The sequence below is a fragment of the Aspergillus pseudodeflectus genome, assembly GCF_044049435.1.
Source record: "Aspergillus pseudodeflectus strain CBS 756.74 chromosome Unknown BJX68scaffold_47, whole genome shotgun sequence".
NCBI lineage: Eukaryota > Fungi > Ascomycota > Eurotiomycetes > Eurotiales > Aspergillaceae > Aspergillus > Aspergillus pseudodeflectus.
Window position 1 is genome coordinate 1 of NW_027263823.1, and position 17,097 is coordinate 17,097.

General features: G+C 50.9%; 5 protein-coding genes and 1 non-coding gene across 6 annotated transcripts; 3 read left to right on the forward strand and 3 right to left on the reverse strand.

Moving 5' to 3' along the window:
• The first annotated feature begins 686 nt into the window (after positions 1-686).
• BJX68DRAFT_t132 lies at positions 687-782 on the forward strand. Its single transcript has one exon. It is a non-coding gene; the product is annotated as a tRNA-Leu (tRNA).
• A 1,124-nt stretch (positions 783-1,906) lies between these two features.
• BJX68DRAFT_270203 (uncharacterized protein) lies at positions 1,907-4,801 on the reverse strand (the record flags this gene model as incomplete). The annotated part of the gene is made up of 3 exons (XM_071046569.1): positions 1,907-3,342; positions 3,394-3,431; positions 4,335-4,801. 3 exons carry the CDS (start codon positions 4,799-4,801, stop codon positions 1,907-1,909), a joined length of 1,941 nt encoding a protein of 646 aa, XP_070895465.1.
• Positions 4,802-8,060: 3,259 nt separating this feature from the next.
• BJX68DRAFT_257477 (carboxylic acid transport protein) lies at positions 8,061-9,848 on the forward strand (the record flags this gene model as incomplete). Its single annotated transcript, XM_071043355.1, has 6 exons — positions 8,061-8,468; positions 8,524-8,672; positions 8,728-8,858; positions 8,909-9,087; positions 9,134-9,482; positions 9,535-9,848. The coding sequence occupies 6 exons, from the start codon at positions 8,061-8,063 to the stop codon at positions 9,846-9,848; spliced, it is 1,530 nt and encodes a 509-aa protein (XP_070895466.1).
• Positions 9,849-9,911: 63 nt separating this feature from the next.
• Positions 9,912-11,272, reverse strand: BJX68DRAFT_156114 (S-adenosyl-L-methionine-dependent methyltransferase). The gene is made up of 4 exons (XM_071036755.1): positions 11,174-11,272; positions 10,867-11,053; positions 10,398-10,703; positions 9,912-10,293 (listed from the first exon to the last, which is right to left on the reverse strand). The coding sequence occupies exons 1-4, from the start codon at positions 11,224-11,226 to the stop codon at positions 9,997-9,999; spliced, it is 843 nt and encodes a 280-aa protein (XP_070895467.1). The 5' UTR covers positions 11,227-11,272; the 3' UTR covers positions 9,912-9,996.
• A 157-nt stretch (positions 11,273-11,429) lies between these two features.
• Positions 11,430-12,433, reverse strand: axeA (putative acetyl xylan esterase; the record flags this gene model as incomplete). The annotated part of the gene is made up of 3 exons (XM_071046570.1): positions 11,430-11,885; positions 11,933-12,189; positions 12,241-12,433. 3 exons carry the CDS (start codon positions 12,431-12,433, stop codon positions 11,430-11,432), a joined length of 906 nt encoding a protein of 301 aa, XP_070895468.1.
• A 1,389-nt stretch (positions 12,434-13,822) lies between these two features.
• On the forward strand, positions 13,823-16,372 carry BJX68DRAFT_278063 (copper amine oxidase; the record flags this gene model as incomplete). Its single annotated transcript, XM_071048457.1, has 3 exons — positions 13,823-14,202; positions 14,249-15,403; positions 15,457-16,372. 3 exons carry the CDS (start codon positions 13,823-13,825, stop codon positions 16,370-16,372), a joined length of 2,451 nt encoding a protein of 816 aa, XP_070895469.1.
• Between the last annotated feature and the right edge of the window lie 725 nt (positions 16,373-17,097).

Genomic DNA, 17,097 nt, shown 5'->3' on the forward strand with positions numbered 1-17,097 from the left:
ACGATCTGTTAAAACCAGGGCAGCAACCCAGCAGCGGCTGGCCAGAAAAGCCTGACTGCAAAATCTCCATAATAATTCCCAACCAAGGCCGTTGGTTCTTGAAGCCCTGATTTCCCGTGGCTGAGACTCACAAGTTGCACTCTTCCCTACTTCCATAACTCCTTTCGGCGTTAACACCGCCGCTGAAAAATTTTCCGGGCCCGCAAGAGCTCCGCTTGCTCGGGAAACAGTTCCACTCTTCAGCCTGGCAGAAAAAAAATCTAGACTAGATCGCGGCCGGCACCGAAGCCATTCGGATAGATCAGGAAATTTTGCACTGCAATTGAGCCCTGTGACTCGAGGAGGGGCCATATGGCATAAAGCATGAGTCAATTGGCCCTCATATTTCGAGATGGAGATGTATTTCCGGCTAGAGTCGGATGTTGCTTGTTCAACGAAGAGTTTTTTGCATAATTTTGGGATTACTGTTTGGAATGCCAGGGAACGCCTCAATGTCTTGTGTCCGAGAGATCTCTGCTCGATGCTTACAGTCCAGTTCGGATTGAGGTCACATGGCGATTGGCGAGACGCGAAGCATTCCGAGAGTCCGAAGGCCAAGCTTTGGTGATTTGCAGGGAAATCAGTCACTGGTCAAATATAACCTTGCTGGCTTATATTAGCCAGATGGAAGCGTTATCTCTGATATTGGCAAGATGGCCGAGTGGTTAAGGCGGCAGATTTAAGATTTTTCAATCGAAACCCTGCTTCCGCAAGGAACGTGGGTTCGAACCCCACTCTTGTCAGTCTTTTTTCTTTTTTTCGACCCCATACGCATGGGCACTATGGAATACAATGAGCTTTTACTTGTTCTACATCAAGATGAAGGCATGTGTCTTTTAGCATTCATTATCCCAAATCAACATTCAAGACCACAGTAGTACAGTATCAGCATCAGCATCAGCATCAAGTTCTCTTTATCGCCGGGCCGGCCCTCGCCTCCCCTCAAAATAGCCCTGACCTCTTTGTTTCGAGTCTGAGATCCCCGACCCCTCGACTTCGCTTTGACGGTCATGACGCCCTGTAATCTACTTTGCGCGCCTGGTGCTTGGCTGAAACATACAAAGATAACCAAAAAAGTCAATCTTGGACTCGACAGAGTCTAGACTCCAGACCACCTTGGGCGACTTCAATCTTCCCCATCAGGGACCGGATTTACGGAGTGCACCCTCATGCAGTGCACACCAAGACCGAAGAGAAAAAGTCTATCAGGTACTACGTAGTACTATACTAGCGGGAGAGGGCCTGCTTCCAACGTCATTTATCCACCAGTCCCGTCTCGACGATCACCGAACTGAGGAGCCTAACCTAGATCCTGCAGGGTCGTCACGCCCAGCTCTTTAGTAGTATATCCGAGCGAACCAGCAAAAGCGCTATGGGGGACAGCTTATACCCGTAATGACGTTAGTCCGAGAGCTTAATCCGCATATACTGGATGTATAATGGATTACTTGATGTTGTGGGGGGTCGTAGTAAGCATTATGGAAGGGCTTGGTCAGGGGCTAGTCATGTAGTCTGCGTGCTAGGGTGATTTGAGTTGGTACTGCTTCAGGGTCTTACGTCGGGCTTGGTGGGGGTTGATTGGGTTATGACGAGGTCTTAATGCGTTGGGCTTGTCGATGCTCAGTATAGAAATATATTGTTGGCGGCCTAGGGTTGCCGGGTGGGGTAACAACGGGTAGACCACGGCGCTGGGGACTATATCTTGAAACCCTCAAAATCAGATCATCCGGGACTACATTTACTCGCTAGCCGTCCCCTGATTGCAAAACAAGATCCACTTCACTGACGAATACAATAGGAATGGTTGAACCTCGGAGTTGGAGTCTCTTTCAGAACCAAACCACCATTTGAATCCTCTCCGCTGCTTTCACCATTCTGTCCTGAAATATCTCCCACAGTCAGAGCTATGCGTAGGACACCGATCATAAAAACTATCGTCTTCATCGTTATCAAGGGTAAGCTGAACCCCCAGCTGATTTGCTCCGATAATATGGTCTTCATCATAGAGATCCCGCTGTGAGAGGAACTCCGTGATCCTAGGGTGCAAATACTGCTGCAAGAAATCTAGGATAGGAAGGCCGAGCTCGTCGAACTTCGCATTGAGCTCTTCCACGAGACCTTCGAATCGTCCAAGGGATGCCTGTTCTTCCTCACGGATTTCTCGGATCTCCTCTAGATCCCTATCTTCAATGACGAAGAGACCGTCGTCTTCATGGAGACAACAACACGTATGCGTTAGTTCAAATCTGTCAAAGGTCACGGATCGTATGATTGACTTTGCTGCCCCTGGTGCTAAGTCTGTAGGCGGTATCATGAACTCGAGACGCTTTGGTCCTTGCCAATCGGGTTGAAGAACTCTTCGCAAAGCCATTGATAAAGGGGTGCATCCCTCCAAACAGCAGCCGCACACACAATTGTCTTGAATTGGTGCATGGATGATGTAGTATGAAAGAGGGTTATACTCGCTCTTAAGGACCGGCATTCCACAAACCACGAGACAGGCAAGGTAGTGGAAAACTGTTGCATGGCTTCGGGGAAGTATTCGAAAGAGATTTGCGCCCTTGGAGATGAACCATCGTATAGTTGGCACCAAGGCCCAGCAATCGAAAGGAATGGTCATTAGGGGTGTCCTTCCAGATGAGTCAGGGGCATCGATATCGTGAAAGCGGACTTTGTACAATGCCTCCATGGTATCCACACCAAGGTATGGTAGCTTCCAGGATAATTTCCAAGGATTAGATTTGGTGCTGTAATCGGCGTGGTATACCGATCTTCCTGGAAACTCGACCCAGAGGGCGGAATCGACTGCCACTTTCCTTGCAATCAAGTCGTCGATCAGGCCTGCAGCTGTCGTATCAGGAAGAGTATTGCTGGGCATAAGCGAAGGGAACTGTTGTAGGGGGAGGTGACACCTCGCTAGATCCCTTAGTCTCTTTCTTCTTGCAGCTAACCCCTCAACGATATCCAGAACTATATCTGGAGATTCTGCACACAGATCATAATCATCATATAATTGATATGTTCTGATATTGCAGCCTGCTTTGAGAAGCACATTCAGAGAGTTTCGACAAGGCAGAGAAATGGCCCGAGAAATAGGATCATGGGGCCCTTTAAGATATCGGCTAATATCAACACCAGCTTCCAACAGAATTTGTAGACCTTTGGGGCAGCCAATGCTGATTTCAAGTAATGCCAAAGATTGGGTGGTATCATTAACATTCGCCAGCCCGGAATTGAGAGCTGCCCGGAGGGCTGAATCGTGTTCGCGCAGGATAATCTTTGCGATTTCCGGAAACACGGCCACTTTAATTTGGGTGAGCAACAATAGAGGATATAATACTAGGAGAGGCTTACCGTCTTCATCCTCAGAAAGGATGTCTTGCAGGGCACGCCTGCAACGTCCAGAAGATACCTTCGAAAGATCAAAGATATAAGAGCCGTGGCCCTTTAAGTAGTGGACTAACCGAGACCTCTCTTTCTGAGGTCCCATGGCGGTGCATAAAATATCCAAAGCCGTTTGTCCTTGTCTTGTTATGGTGCCTACCGGAGTCCCGCTATCCACAAGGAACCCTATGTATCTCAAGAGTCGAGCGTAGTAATCAGCATTTGTGCTAGGAGCCCTTGTAGCTCAAGCTCTGTGAATAATTAACCTCTGGTTCTCTTGAAAGTGAACATCCTGCTTACATGTATAAAGCTCTCTCCGCAAAATAAAAGGTCTGAAGGAGAGGGTTTACCTTCTAAGTACCACTGTTGATGCTGTCGAATCAACCCCTCTAGGCTAGCTTTGTTTCCATGGGGCTCGATTTCTATGAAGAATTCTCTCACGTGTAAGAATTCATTGTTGGGATTCATGACACTGAAACGCAATGTCGGAGCAATGTGCCAGTGCCCAAGGCCTCGATTCAAAGAAAAGGACGCAGACACCAAAAGCCCCAGCCTACGGCAACTCAAGGTGTAGGACTTTATGATGGTGTTTGAATGATGATTGGTAGACAAAGGCTTTCGATGGAACTGTGACCGGCACATAATAGAACTGTAGTCTTGATTTTCACCGAGTGCTCGTTCCTCAGCGCGTCTTGTCACATTGTTCGCCAGTGTTCGGGACTACATACAGTTAGGGTTCGTCACAACGCTGAGGCAAAATGACGACTCATTACTAATTGCTGCACTTCTGCAAAGTTTTTCTTCTGCAATTCGACCATATAAGGGATGAGGCTCATATTTCTTAAGGAATATCTGTTACACGATGATGAGTATCCCGATAGCGATAGTCAGTAGCTGATACAAGAACTTACACATGAAGCGATGTATGAAGATTCATCTGAATCTCATCCAGGTCCCTTATCATATCACGCAGAGTATCCTTCCTAAAGTGATATACAAGCTTTTTGTATCCCGCGCGGAATCTTCCATCGAGACCTTGCGCAGTCGAAGGGCCATATTTATCAATAGACTCCTTGAGTCTTTCGATTGCTGCGACGATGACCTGGACCTTTTCGTTCAAATCATCCCTGATATCTGACTGTGCCGTCGACCCGAGCGTCCAAGGGTGCGCTTCAGTGTCTGAAAACTCATATTCTTCTAGAATATCGCGTAACGTCTTCAACGGGACACGGAGACCAGATGCTTTGTTGGAGATGCTCCGTATATCCTGGTCGGCGTCTTTGACGGATCGACAGTAGGTGATCAACAGACCACACACCTGGAGACCGAGAGAGAAAACGCCCACAGTGCTGCCGGCGATAGAAAACGGGTCGGCCATGGTAGTGATGGTCACCGCTGACAGTGGCGTTTTGATGGGCAAGAAGCGAATTCGAGTATGAGGAAGTTGGAAAGACTCGAGGTGGGCGGGGAATCTCGTGTCATCACAGCGCTGAGTTGGCGGCTGTGCACACTGGCGCTGCTGCCAAGGATGATTCCAGCCTTGCGTTCGAGAAAGCCTCGTGGAACATTTTCATTGATCATGGCTTCTTCGATTTCCACGGTCAATAAGTGGGAACGTTAAAAGAATCGAAAGCTCTGTCAGAGGCTAGAAACAAACCGGTCGCTCCTTCTTGCTCCCCAGCTCCCCAGCCCCCTTCTATCGACTGGACCTCCAGAGTGTGAAATTGGACTATAGAGACAATTTCCACAGCAAGTAGCCGAATGAGTAACGGCAATAATGCGCTCGTAAGAGAGATACCCAATGTAAGAGTGAGCTTCGAACAATGACAGCTTGGCCAGTATCAAGCGGTCTTTCGCTCCTCTAGTAGAAAAGACTCCAACAGCACTTCGCATTTTGATCCATCTAAACACCCCTCAAGTGCTCATTTGAGAAGATTTCGGTAGCATCGCAGGATGTTCACTCCCAATCTTCTCGCTCATGCCGAGAATATAAACCCTAGTATTCGCTATGAAGTCTCCAATATAGTGCTTGGAAAATCAGTAGGAGGCTGACACGAAACCTCAATTGGCACCGGCAGCACCTCCTTCTCAAAGTCCTGTGCATCCGACTTTCTCAGCCTCTTCATCCAGGGTGTTGGGAAAACTTGAGGCTGGCGGAAAATCTCGTGTCATCATAGCGCTGGTCAATGAGTCATTCTCTAGTATCGGCCTTGATCGATTAGGGGATTCGGGAAGGCAAAGGCGCTTGTTGCAGGTCAAGGTGCTCTTCCCCCATGGCTTCCATTTGTTGCAGGAAGAGCTAGCGCTGATCAGGGGATCATTCTGGCTGGAGGTTAAGGAACCAGTCCTTACCCCTACCAGCGCTTGAAAGATCGACATTCGAAAAGCAATATTTCAGTTCTACAATCCAGCGGAATATAACCGTGAGTGCTTTGATGTGCCATACTTGATACACAAAAACATGCCACTAAGTCTCTCCATAGATAAACTGCAATTCTGCCGAGGGCCCATACACACAGGCCTCATCAATTATCACCGTCGGAACATAACGGTCAAGCCAGTTATAGCTATGATGGTATTCCTGTAAGGTAGGTAGTATTCCGAATCAGCATCGGCACTAACTTTTAACAGCTCAACACATCTTGAAGAAAATATGAAATGGGATGGAGCCTCGAAAAGGGGCAGGCCAACAACCAAATGGAGTGGTGCATTCGTAAGGTTGTTACCTCCATTGGTTGGGCAGTTCTGAGTTAATATGAATCAGGGAGATGATGTTTCGACCAAGGAGCCCGCCAGCAAGCCTTACCATAGGATCTCAGAAAGGGGGTTTGACGGGAAATTTCGACTCCACGTATATCAGTGTAAAGCTGACATTGCCGCAAAGCGTCAAATGTGAAGCTGCCCAAGGTGCTTTGTACCATCCACTGCAAAATTGACATTCCTCTTTCGCAACTCAAGACGTTCGAGAAGAGCGATGGAGAGAAGGTCAAGGACATGGACCATAGCGTGGAGGTGGTGCCTTCAAGGGCGACAGCTGATTATACAATGTATGCTGGTGGCAGAAAACAAGGAGCGAGCCAGAACGGGCACAGCAAATTCGGATAAATAGAGCTCGCGATTTCGAGGTTCTTTTGGTAATGGCGGTACTATGTCAGCATCCATTCTTGATTTATTTCCATAAGCATCATTCAGCAAGCAATGAGCCCCTTTTGTTGGTGTTGCGAAGACGAAGCGAGGCATGAAAGGATGCCATCTAAAAGTGTGTGCACCAATGGCTGGTCATGTGCGATACTAAGCCGAATATAGACAAGCCTCATTTAAACACAAGACTTGTAACCCATCATCATCAACATTGATGATCCTCACCCTTCATCGGCCATCTTTGAGGACTTACTCCAAGTGTCTCAGCCGGCACCATTCGGGGAACCACGGAGGTTCATGAATGAGCCAAGCCTGGAGAAAGAGTGGGAGGGAGAGAGGAAAAAAGCGCGCTCAGCCACACGACCTTGGTCCTCGACATTGTCACACTGGCTGATCATTGATGGCCCACCTGTTCAGCCAACGAAAGATAAGCCTCGGTTCTGGCGTTCTCCTCTTTCTTGCCTGTGCCCTCCTAGCCAATCAGGCTATTTCTTGGCCAAGTAAGCGTCTCCAAAAGTCTTCTTTGCTTTGCTTACCAACCGCGCCAAGACCGGCTTTGACCCCGAGCGCCGATGCTGATCCCCCCCGACTTTTGGCCCCCAGGTTGTCTCGGGGATGTCACTGTCACTGTCAATCGGCCATCGTCGACTTTACCCCGCTATCAATGAGAGATTTTGCCTCCCAAGCATCCAGCTTGGGTAAGAGATCGGAAAGTCTCCGAGGCTCGAGTCATGCCACAATGCAACCCGTCATTCCCCGGCTCCAGTCCCCAGATTGGAGAGTAACCCTGTCCCGACGCTCAAGCCGTGCAAGGGTCTCGTGGTCTGGACCGGTGTAGGGTAGATAACAAACTCTGCATCCTTTCGTGCGGTTTCACGGGGCCTGGGATCATCCCTCTCTGAAAGTTGACAGTACAGTCGCAAAGACGTCTGTCGCGGACGCGGCCTCAAGATACAGGCCGTCCCGTACAGTTCGCCCGATAATCGGCATTGCTTTTACCTTTCTCTGGGCAAAGCCTTCTTTCAGCTTGGCTGACCGAATTCTTTGTCGTCTTCCCGTCCCTCCATGACCATGCGCGAGAATTTTCCTACTTAGTGTGTCTCGGCGTCCACGTCGAACCTTGTCGAACACCCAGAAAGCATCCCGAAAGGGTTATGCTCGACACCGTGCGTGCAACCCCAGATTGCTTAGTCCCTTGGCATTACCTTGGCTCGCCATGGATTTGTCGCCCGCCGTGGGGCTTGTACGCAATGGCCAGAAGTCCGGAGGGGTTGGACTTCGAGGGAATACGGCTACGTGGGGTGTTTTCGGACTGTTTCCGCATATTCATGTTGCGCATGGGATGATGGGACGAGTTAGAAGTGAGAACGGAAAAAGTATATAAGGAGGGCGTATCGACGTGCTCTGTCCGTTCGGATGACACAGTTCGCCTTTACTATTTCTGACGCGAAAACGGGAGAGAAACCCGGCTCGTCTTCAAGTCTCAACTTCTAAACATGTCTTCGCGCAACGAGCCTGCCGACCCCATCCCTGATGGGATCCTTGCTACTGCGAAGCAGTCTTGGGGTGATCTCTTCAGATGGAGACAACGTGTGGTTATCACAAACGAGCAGGGCGAGACTTATGCGGAATGGCAGGACCCCGAGCCATTCAAGAACCCCATCAGTCTTTTCATGATGCTCAGTGCTCGTGACTGGCTGTTCTTCCTTGTCGGTCTTGCCGCATGGACTGCAGATGCGTTTGATTTCCACGCGCTCTCCATCCAACAAGTCAAGCTTGCAAAATACTATGGTCGTAGCAAGACTGACATCTCCACCGCCATTACCCTCACCCTATTGCTTAGAAGCGTGGGAGCTGCTTTCTTTGGTCTTGCAGGTGATCGTTATGGCCGAAAATGGCCAATGGTAAATAACCTAAATAGCGAGACCATCTGTCGAACTTGAGCTAACTTGTGGTTAGGTGATCAACATGATCGTCCTCGGAGTTCTGCAGATTGCGACCATCTACAGCAGTACTTTCCAGCAGTTCCTGGCTGTGAGAAGTTTGTTCGGTCTCTTTATGGGTGGTGTGTATGGCAATGCTATTGCCATGGCCCTTGAGCATTGCCCGTAAGCAATACGAACTCTGGCTAGAGGTGGTTGATCCAATACTAACCGCACATAGTGTCAACGCCCGTGGCTTGATGTCTGGAATTCTCCAGCAAGGATATTCTCTTGGATATGTGTTCGCTGCCTGCGCCAACCTCGGAGTTGGGGGCGGAACGGAAACCTTCAAGACCGTCTTCTGGATTGCTGGTTTGTCTTTCCTATGGCTGTTCAATAAGTATATGCTAACGAACGATTAGCTGGAATTTCCATTGGCGTTGGTCTGATTCGAGTTCTCTTCCCCGAGTCGAAGCAATTCCTCGAAGCAAAGGCGGCGGGCAAGCGCTCGGTGAGCGCTGGAGAGTTTTGGCGTGAAACAAAGCAAATGGTCGGCCAGGAGTGGAAGATTTCTATTTACTGTATCATTCTCATGACATGGGTATGTCTTACCTTATGCTCGACGAGATCCCCGCTAACCCATTCAGTTCAACTACTATTCCCACACCTCGCAAGACTCCTATACGACCTTTATGTTGACTCAGAAGGAACTGGCGAATGACCAGGCTTCCCGTGCTTCAATCATCATGAAGACGGGCGCTTGTGTCGGTGGCACCATTATCGGATATCTGTCTCAATTCGTCGGGCGACGTCGCGCCATTATCGTTTCGGCTTTCATCTCCGGTGTTCTCATCCCTGCCTGGATCCTCCCAAAGACTGAAAGGTCGCTGAGCGCTACCGGATTTTTCCTCCAGTTCTTCGTCCAAGGTGCCTGGGGTGTTATTCCCATCCATCTGAACGAGCTCTCGCCCCCTGCCTTCCGTTCTCTGTTCCCAGGTTTGTGCACCCCCTCCCCACCTTGAAGTCGTCTATACTAACAAACACCAAGGTCTTACCTACCAGCTAGGAAACATGATCTCCTCCCCGTCAGCACAGATTGTTAATGCTGTTGCCGAAAAGACCTTCATCACTGGGCCGTCCGGAACTCCTGTCGAGGCTTACGGCCCAACCATGGCTGTAGCCACCGCCATCATCGCTACGGGAATCATGGTGACAACCGCCTTCGGTCCCGAAAAGCGCGGCCGCCGCTTCGAGACTGTCGTCGTTGGTATGCAACAGCAGAACACGGCAAAGGTTCTGGACGTCGAGGAAGGCGACCAAAAGCCTGGCGAGGAGAACATTGAGCGTGCTCCTAAGATTTAGATGCTTCGTCTCGAATGACCATACACGACAAAGCAAAGACGGTGACTAACGAAGGACTGGAAACGGCAATAACTCGACGACGGACTTACAGTTGATGTCAATAACGACTCTTGTGATATATCCACCAATAATTTCAAGAACAAGATGATCACAAATCCTCGCTTTCGCGCTTCCGTTCATAGACACTAATCATATCCGTCCCCTTCCCAACCTCATACGTCCTCTCCGGCTGCACATACAGCTTCCTAGTAAATGCCCCTGTCCCTGAATCCCCACCAGCAAGAAGCTCCCAATGCACCCCATTCACTCCCCAGGGCGGCCCCGGCAGCCCAGGATCCTTATACATCGGAAACTCCAAGCAGACCAACAGCCCACCAGGCCTCAGCAATCCCTTCATCCGCTCCGCCCAGCGTCCCCGCAGACTCGGATGCAGTGCGCACAGGAACTAAAGATACCCCGCGTCAGCAACATCACACCATCGACCGGACATCCGAGGCCAGTCCAAGACACAGCAGCACTAGGCCTTTGAAGCCAGGTATAGGTACTTACAGTATAATCATAAACAACATCAAACTGAAACCCTAGCGCATCCGACCAGGACGAGTCGAAGAAGTCGCCCTGAAGGAATCTCGGCGTTCCGGGGGAAACGGCGAGATCTTCGGCATCATTACCATGGCCGCGTAGTGCAGTTGTGCTCGTAGTCCTACGCGCTCCGAAATTCTCCGCAGACGGCGAGGCGAGTTCCGTCTGTGCGAGCGCCTGCGCCTCTGATATAGCCGTGGCGGAAATTTCGAGCCCGTAGGCGTCGAAGCCGTGGAGCGAGAGTGCGATTACGTCGTAGCCTCGGCCGCAGCCCTGGATTGGGAGCTCGTTAGTACGTGATACATAGGAAGTCAGTAGTCACCGAGTGACTACCTATAGTCACTACTGTGTGTGAACTTCGGCCGCCATCATAAAGTCGGGAGGCCGAACTCCTCGCTGGATTGACATAATGACAGACTACTCCATAAGTACATACCGGCACAAGCACACTCTTCCTCCCGTTCCTCTCCCCAGATTCCGTTTTGCGGAAAGGATAGAACAGTGTCGTGTCATACTCCTCAATAAGATCAATCAGAGCCGGGGAAGGGAGGCCTCGGTCCCAGAGGTCACTTTCCCCGGAGTCCCACAGATCGGACCATGCTTTCCCGTGGTCGGGGGTCTCGCTGGAGTTTCCTTATTAGTTTCTGCCACTGCGGGGTATCGGGGACTTGTTCGGGAAGTTGAGTTGGGTCGGGTGGGTTGCCACCCTATTGTGAATAAGAAAGGAAGGTGAGCCCACCTACCGATCTTCGAAGTGCGAGATTAGGCGGCCTGTGGTTGGTGCTTGGGCGGGCATTTTGGAAATGGTTATTCGGGGAATAAAGAAGGTAGGAGTATGGGTCAGCGGAAGTTGTCCGGGTTAACTTACTCGGCGAGGAATGGGCGGGTTATGTGGGGGTGGGGATGGAGGGTCTTGGCGAATCAAGTTATATTTGGGTGAGAGTGGTTTACTGATCAAAGTGAAGGTAGAAGTTGATAAATTCGCCAAAATTTCCCCGCCTAACTGGTAAACCCGAACCATTTCAGATCCTCCTCTCCTTGGATCTGGATGTTGTGTCCGACCCCATTTGCCAGTATACCTTGTAGGTTTGGTCCCCAAATTGTCTTATCCCAGTTTGCCAACGGCGTGTCTGTCTGTGTCTCCGCCGGAGATTCATAGTTGTATCCAAAGACACCGGCCCACTGCTTGCAGGTTTCGTAATAGTTCTGAGGGTACAAAGTAGCGTCCTCGCTCCCGTGGTAAATTTGCATTTTCGGCCTGGTACCGCTGTAGCCAGTGTACATGGCTTCAGCAATGCTGGCCCAGTGCTCCGGAGTGGCGATTGATTCGCCATTAGCGCAAGTGCTGTTCCAGCCGTTCACTTGGTCGGTGTCCGAGTAGAAGCATCCGGCTGAAACGCCTGCGTAGACGATGCCGGCCGCGAAGAGCTCCGGGTATGTGGCTGCCATGACGTTCTGGTCCGTTTAGTTGGGGCTTTCGCTCAGATTATAGTTTGACGTACCGTCATCATAGCACCAGAGCTCGTTCCGGTCACATAAACTCGGGATTGATCAGCATTGTATTGACTGATAGTCCAATTCACCATGTTGGCAATGGAGTTGCTGTTCCCGCCTCCGTTATGGGTCAATGATGATTGGGAGCTGACGTCCCAACATCCACCTTCGTATGGGCTTTCTGGGTAGATGACGATGAAACCGTGGGTCTCTGCATATTGTGCATATGGGCTGCCATTATAGTACGCTTGGGCGGTTCCTGTGCCTGTAGTCAAGTTAGCAAGCTCCAGTTCCCAGAACTAGTCGAGCCCCGTACAGTAATGGATTGCCACGATGATGGCGGGGTTGGAAGCCAGATTCTCCGGAACGTAAATGTAGAACCCAACATTGCTAGGATTGTCCCCAAAGTCGGTGACTTGTTCCAGTTGCCCGGGGGTGGGAGCACGTCGACTTAGCGCCATAGCACTGCAGGTGAAAGCGTAGAGCAGTAGAGCAAGAATGTACCGCATTTTGATTATTTCAGCCCAATGGACATCAGAGCAAGAAAAACAAGTTCAGGATAAATGGAACAAGTCCGCTTGATATCGCCTCGTTTATAACCTCGCCGGAAGATTTCTGCCTCCCAAACGACCACATTTTGGCTAAATGCGGCGAGACGGAGGATGTGAAGGACGCGGGTCCGCCTCCAAAACACCGGGGTTGGGATCTACAGCCGGAGCTGCCATAACAGAGCCAGACTCTGTCGCAGAAAGATTGAAATCGACGAAATGCTTGTCTGATCTGCCTTTCTTCAGGCCACGTTTCCCGCATGATTCCCTGTCAATGTTTGATGCTTAGCCAAACTTGGTACGGCGATTTTCCCTCCGCTCCTTGATGCTTGCAGAAGAGAAATATCGGGCTTGGACTGACCTAAGACCTTGCGGGGGATGGGATAGTGAAACAGTTGTCTCTTCGCGTTGTACGGAGTTGTTTCGAATAAGAAGTGTCCGAGCTTCTCCCTCAACCTCACAACTGGTGGTGCGCAGTTTCAAGTTGACGTAACAGTTGATCTATATCGGATCTATCGGCTGTCGATCGTCTTTGCAGAGGAATTGGTCAGAATCATCGGTGCCTGCATAATGTTCACCGAAAACGTCGCAAGCGAAAGGTTAGATGCTCCAAAAAGAGCCAGAGGACAAAAGCGTGGAGCTCACGGATCCTTATGTCATAAGTAAAACCTCAGTCCTGATCTATGCTTGGAAGACTGAATCTCTGGGCAGAGCTGAAAAGGTGTGTAGGAATCAGAATCATGTTTGCGACAAGATTTCCCAATCGGGACAAAGACAAACAAACCAGCTCGTCACTGATTCCAATTCTCGACCGCTCCTCTTCTTCCATCCGGACTTCATATCTGTTCCAAGCATCTCATCTAGTTCTCCCCTCGTCGTTATCTGGAGGTGATGAAAACCCTCCGCCTTATCTCTCTCGCGATAAACCCCGTCATCAACTCTCGGATCGGATTCGTTGGAGATACGCACGTCTTGGCTACAGACTCGCTTCTGCGCGAACGGTTACTCCAACTCCTCCCATATCGCTTCGCTTTGTCTGATGTGGATGGTGGTAAAGAGCGCCGCCAGATCCTGGTCATCTCTTGGCCGTGAGAGTTGCTTCTTCTGGCAGGTCCAGGCGTTGACGGCTGCTTCTTGCTTGGAGCTCGTCTACCTTACCCCAATAGCTGTGAAGGTTCGCATTGCGGCTCCGACAAGATGGAGGAGTCTCTTATCTTGCGGCGGCCGACGTTGCTCGGATAGCGTTCGGAAAGAGATCCGCCTCGAGGTATAAAGACGGCCAGGATGACCGATGAGAGGTATCTAGCCAGACCAGCTCCAGCCGCCAAACAGCCAGTCGTCAACCGCGCGATGAAGCTTCCTTTCTCTTTATCGGGAGGCATTACTTCCTTGCTTCTCATCGGAAGCCTGGCAGGTGATGTTCTCGCCAACAAGCTCGACAAGAGCGCGCAAACTGTGCGCCAGAAGAACCGCGGCCGAAGGGCGCTGATGAGAAGCTTGGAGAGCCGCTCAAACCAGCATCCAAGTGACCGTTGGAACGGCAAGCCTCCTAATGAAGAGTCTGCATTAACATGCGAAGACACTCCTCCGCAGGAGATCAACGCTCCGAAGGAGAATGTCTGGTATGGTCTCACTGATGACGAAACTGCGGATGTCGCGAAGTGGCTATTCGGTCGGCCAGAGCTGAATCTTACTACATCCGAGATCGCAGGAGAGTGGGACAACACAATGTAAGTCCTAACGATACGCTAGAAAGCCGGATGCTTACGTATCAAGTGCGCTCATCGAGCTGCAACGCCCAAACAAGACCGAGACCCTTGACTACTTGGACGGTAGTGGACCTGAGCCGACTCGATATGCCCATGTTCGCCTGAACAATAGGGCTACCGTTGACGCCCACTATGCGGACATTCTAGTCGGACCACTGCCTATTACCAATAATGCCACCTGGGAGCCGTTGGAGTTTCCGTACACCCGCAAATCTCAAGGCCGCGTGCGCAATGTGGAGCCTGATAGTGAGACTATGTACTCCGAGTGGCTGTTCAAGATCACCGCTTCGATCGCAGATATCACTTTGGATTTGTGGAACGGAACGGCCTTGGGTCTTGACAACGATACCCTGGATGTTTGGGGTATTGACCCTCTATGGCAAGAAGACGGACGCATCATCCGCTGGGATGTGTTCTGGAACATGGCCACTGGCGAGTCCGACAGCGGTACCCTCCTGCCACTGGGTCTGTATTTTAAATCCGATGTCACTGGACGTGACCCATCGCAGTGGAAAGTTCTCGGCTGGCTGTACAACGACATTTTTTACGAGACCACAGAGGAGTTCCGAGAGGCATACTGGTCTCCCGGCTTCGTCAAGCTTGGTGCTAATGTTGACGGTCCCTGGGCTCGCGTTGGTCAGCAAGGTGCTGTTCTCCCCAAAGACAGGAAGCAGCCTCCACTTGCAGTGGCTCCAGATGGGGCACGGTACTCTGTCGACACAGAGCGCAAGTATGTGTCGTGGATGGACTTTTCCTTCTACATCAGCTTCAACCGGGACACTGGCCTTTCCCTCTTCGATATCAAGTACAAGGGGCAGCGGGTGCTCTACGAATTGGGACTCCAAGAAGCGTTGGCACACTACGCTGCAAATGACCCCGTTCAGTCTGGTGTCGCGTACCTAGACTCCTATTATGGTTTCGGGCCTTATGCCTTCGAGCTGCTCAAGGGCTACGACTGCCCGTCCTACGCCTCGTATCTCAACACGTCTTTCTACAAGTCAGAGGAGACACATACCCACGTGGACAGTCTGTGCTTGTTTGAGTTTGATGCTGACTACCCTGCTGCTCGACACTCGACTTCTGACTTTGTGACTGTCACCAAGAACGTGTACTTCACTCTTCGCACGGTATCTACTATCGGAAACTATGACTACATGTTCAGGTATGTGTTGACAAGTCTCCCTCGATAAACTGCAAGCAGCTTACAGAGATCAGCTACAACTTCCACATGGACGGTACAATTGGCGTCGAAGTACGCGCATCCGGCTACATTCAATCCGCCTACTACGCCAACAACCAAGACTTCGGCTACCAGATCCACGACTCCCTCTCCGGATCCATGCACGACCACGTCCTCAACTTCAAGGCCGACTTTGACATTCTCGGCACCGAAAACACTGTTGAACTAACCTCCGTCGTCCCAGTCGAGAAGACATTCTCCTGGAACGGCAACAAAACCCGCAACACCATGCAGCTGCAGCGCTCGATGATCGAATCCGAAGACGACGGCCGCTTCAACTGGGGCTTCAACGGCCAGACGCAGATCCACATAATAAACCAAGACGAGAAGAACAAGTACGGCGAATATCGCGGCTACCGCATCCTGCCTTCCTCCGGGACTGCACACCTTACAGTGAAGAATTCCACCAACCTAGCCAACGCCGCGCACTGGGCCGAGTACGATGTCCAAGTCACGCAGCAGCACGACTACGAGCCCTTCGCCGCACACCCGTACAACAGCCAGGATATCCACGACCCGCCCGTGGACTTTGAGAAATTCTTCAACAGCGAGAGCCTCAACCAGACTGATCTCGTCGTCTGGTTGAACCTGGGCATGCACCACGTCCCGCACACGGGCGATCTGCCCAACACCGTCTTCACGACCGCGCACTCGGGCGTCCAGTTCATGCCCCTCAATTACCTCCTCGGCGACGCTAGCCGCCAGACCGTCAATATGGTCCGCGTGGACTACTTCAATGGGTCGGCTACCTCGATCAAGACCTTTGGGCAGTCGAATGAGACTTGTGGCGTGCAACTGTCCCCTATCGAGGATGAACTGTGGGCGTACCAGGGCGACGTGATTGTGCGCAAGTTCCCGTACAATCCCAACGACCCGTTCTATGAGACTTGAACGCGTTTAGGCATGACGAAACGAAAGACGAAATTACGAGTTGACTCGGAAGAGACGAGAGCAGACGACTGGTTCTGTGCAGGTTCGCTGCATGATGAGCGCTGTATATAGAGTTGTACATACGTCGAGATGGTATCCTGCATATACATCACTTGAGTCAATTCTGATTCTCACAACCACCCACTAGTATTACCCGCAAAGATCGCTGAAAATCAAGCCCTCTGCAAAGGTCTCGAGATTCGAGCACCTCGTAAATTACCGACATTCTCTCGTCCTCGTCGGATCCGACCTCGGACATAAACAGCAACATGCCGGGGATGACTCCCGAGGTCTGTTTGTCAATGTGAATGTGGTGGCGTCCAATGGGCGCTTTACCTCTGATGGCCTGCACACTGCCGCTGGAACCCGATCTCGTCGACGCAAGGGGTAGATTTCGATCGGGAGTCCGATCTTCCTGTTGTTGCAGATTTTATACAGTGGTTGACTGCGAGTGTCGAAATAGAATGAGTTAGAGGAAACGGATATACGGAGATACGGGGTAGCGATACACAAGGAAGAAGCGAGTCAAGCGACAGCAGTTCTGCAGAGTGGTGCTGTGACGTCGAGTCATGATGAGGTTCAGGGCTGATCAGGCAATGCTCTGCGGTCGGCCAGATCTAAGTTTGCAAGGTGCAGGTGTGGCTCGGCCGAAGCGGGTGTCGCTCGGGGGCCATGCGAAAATCACC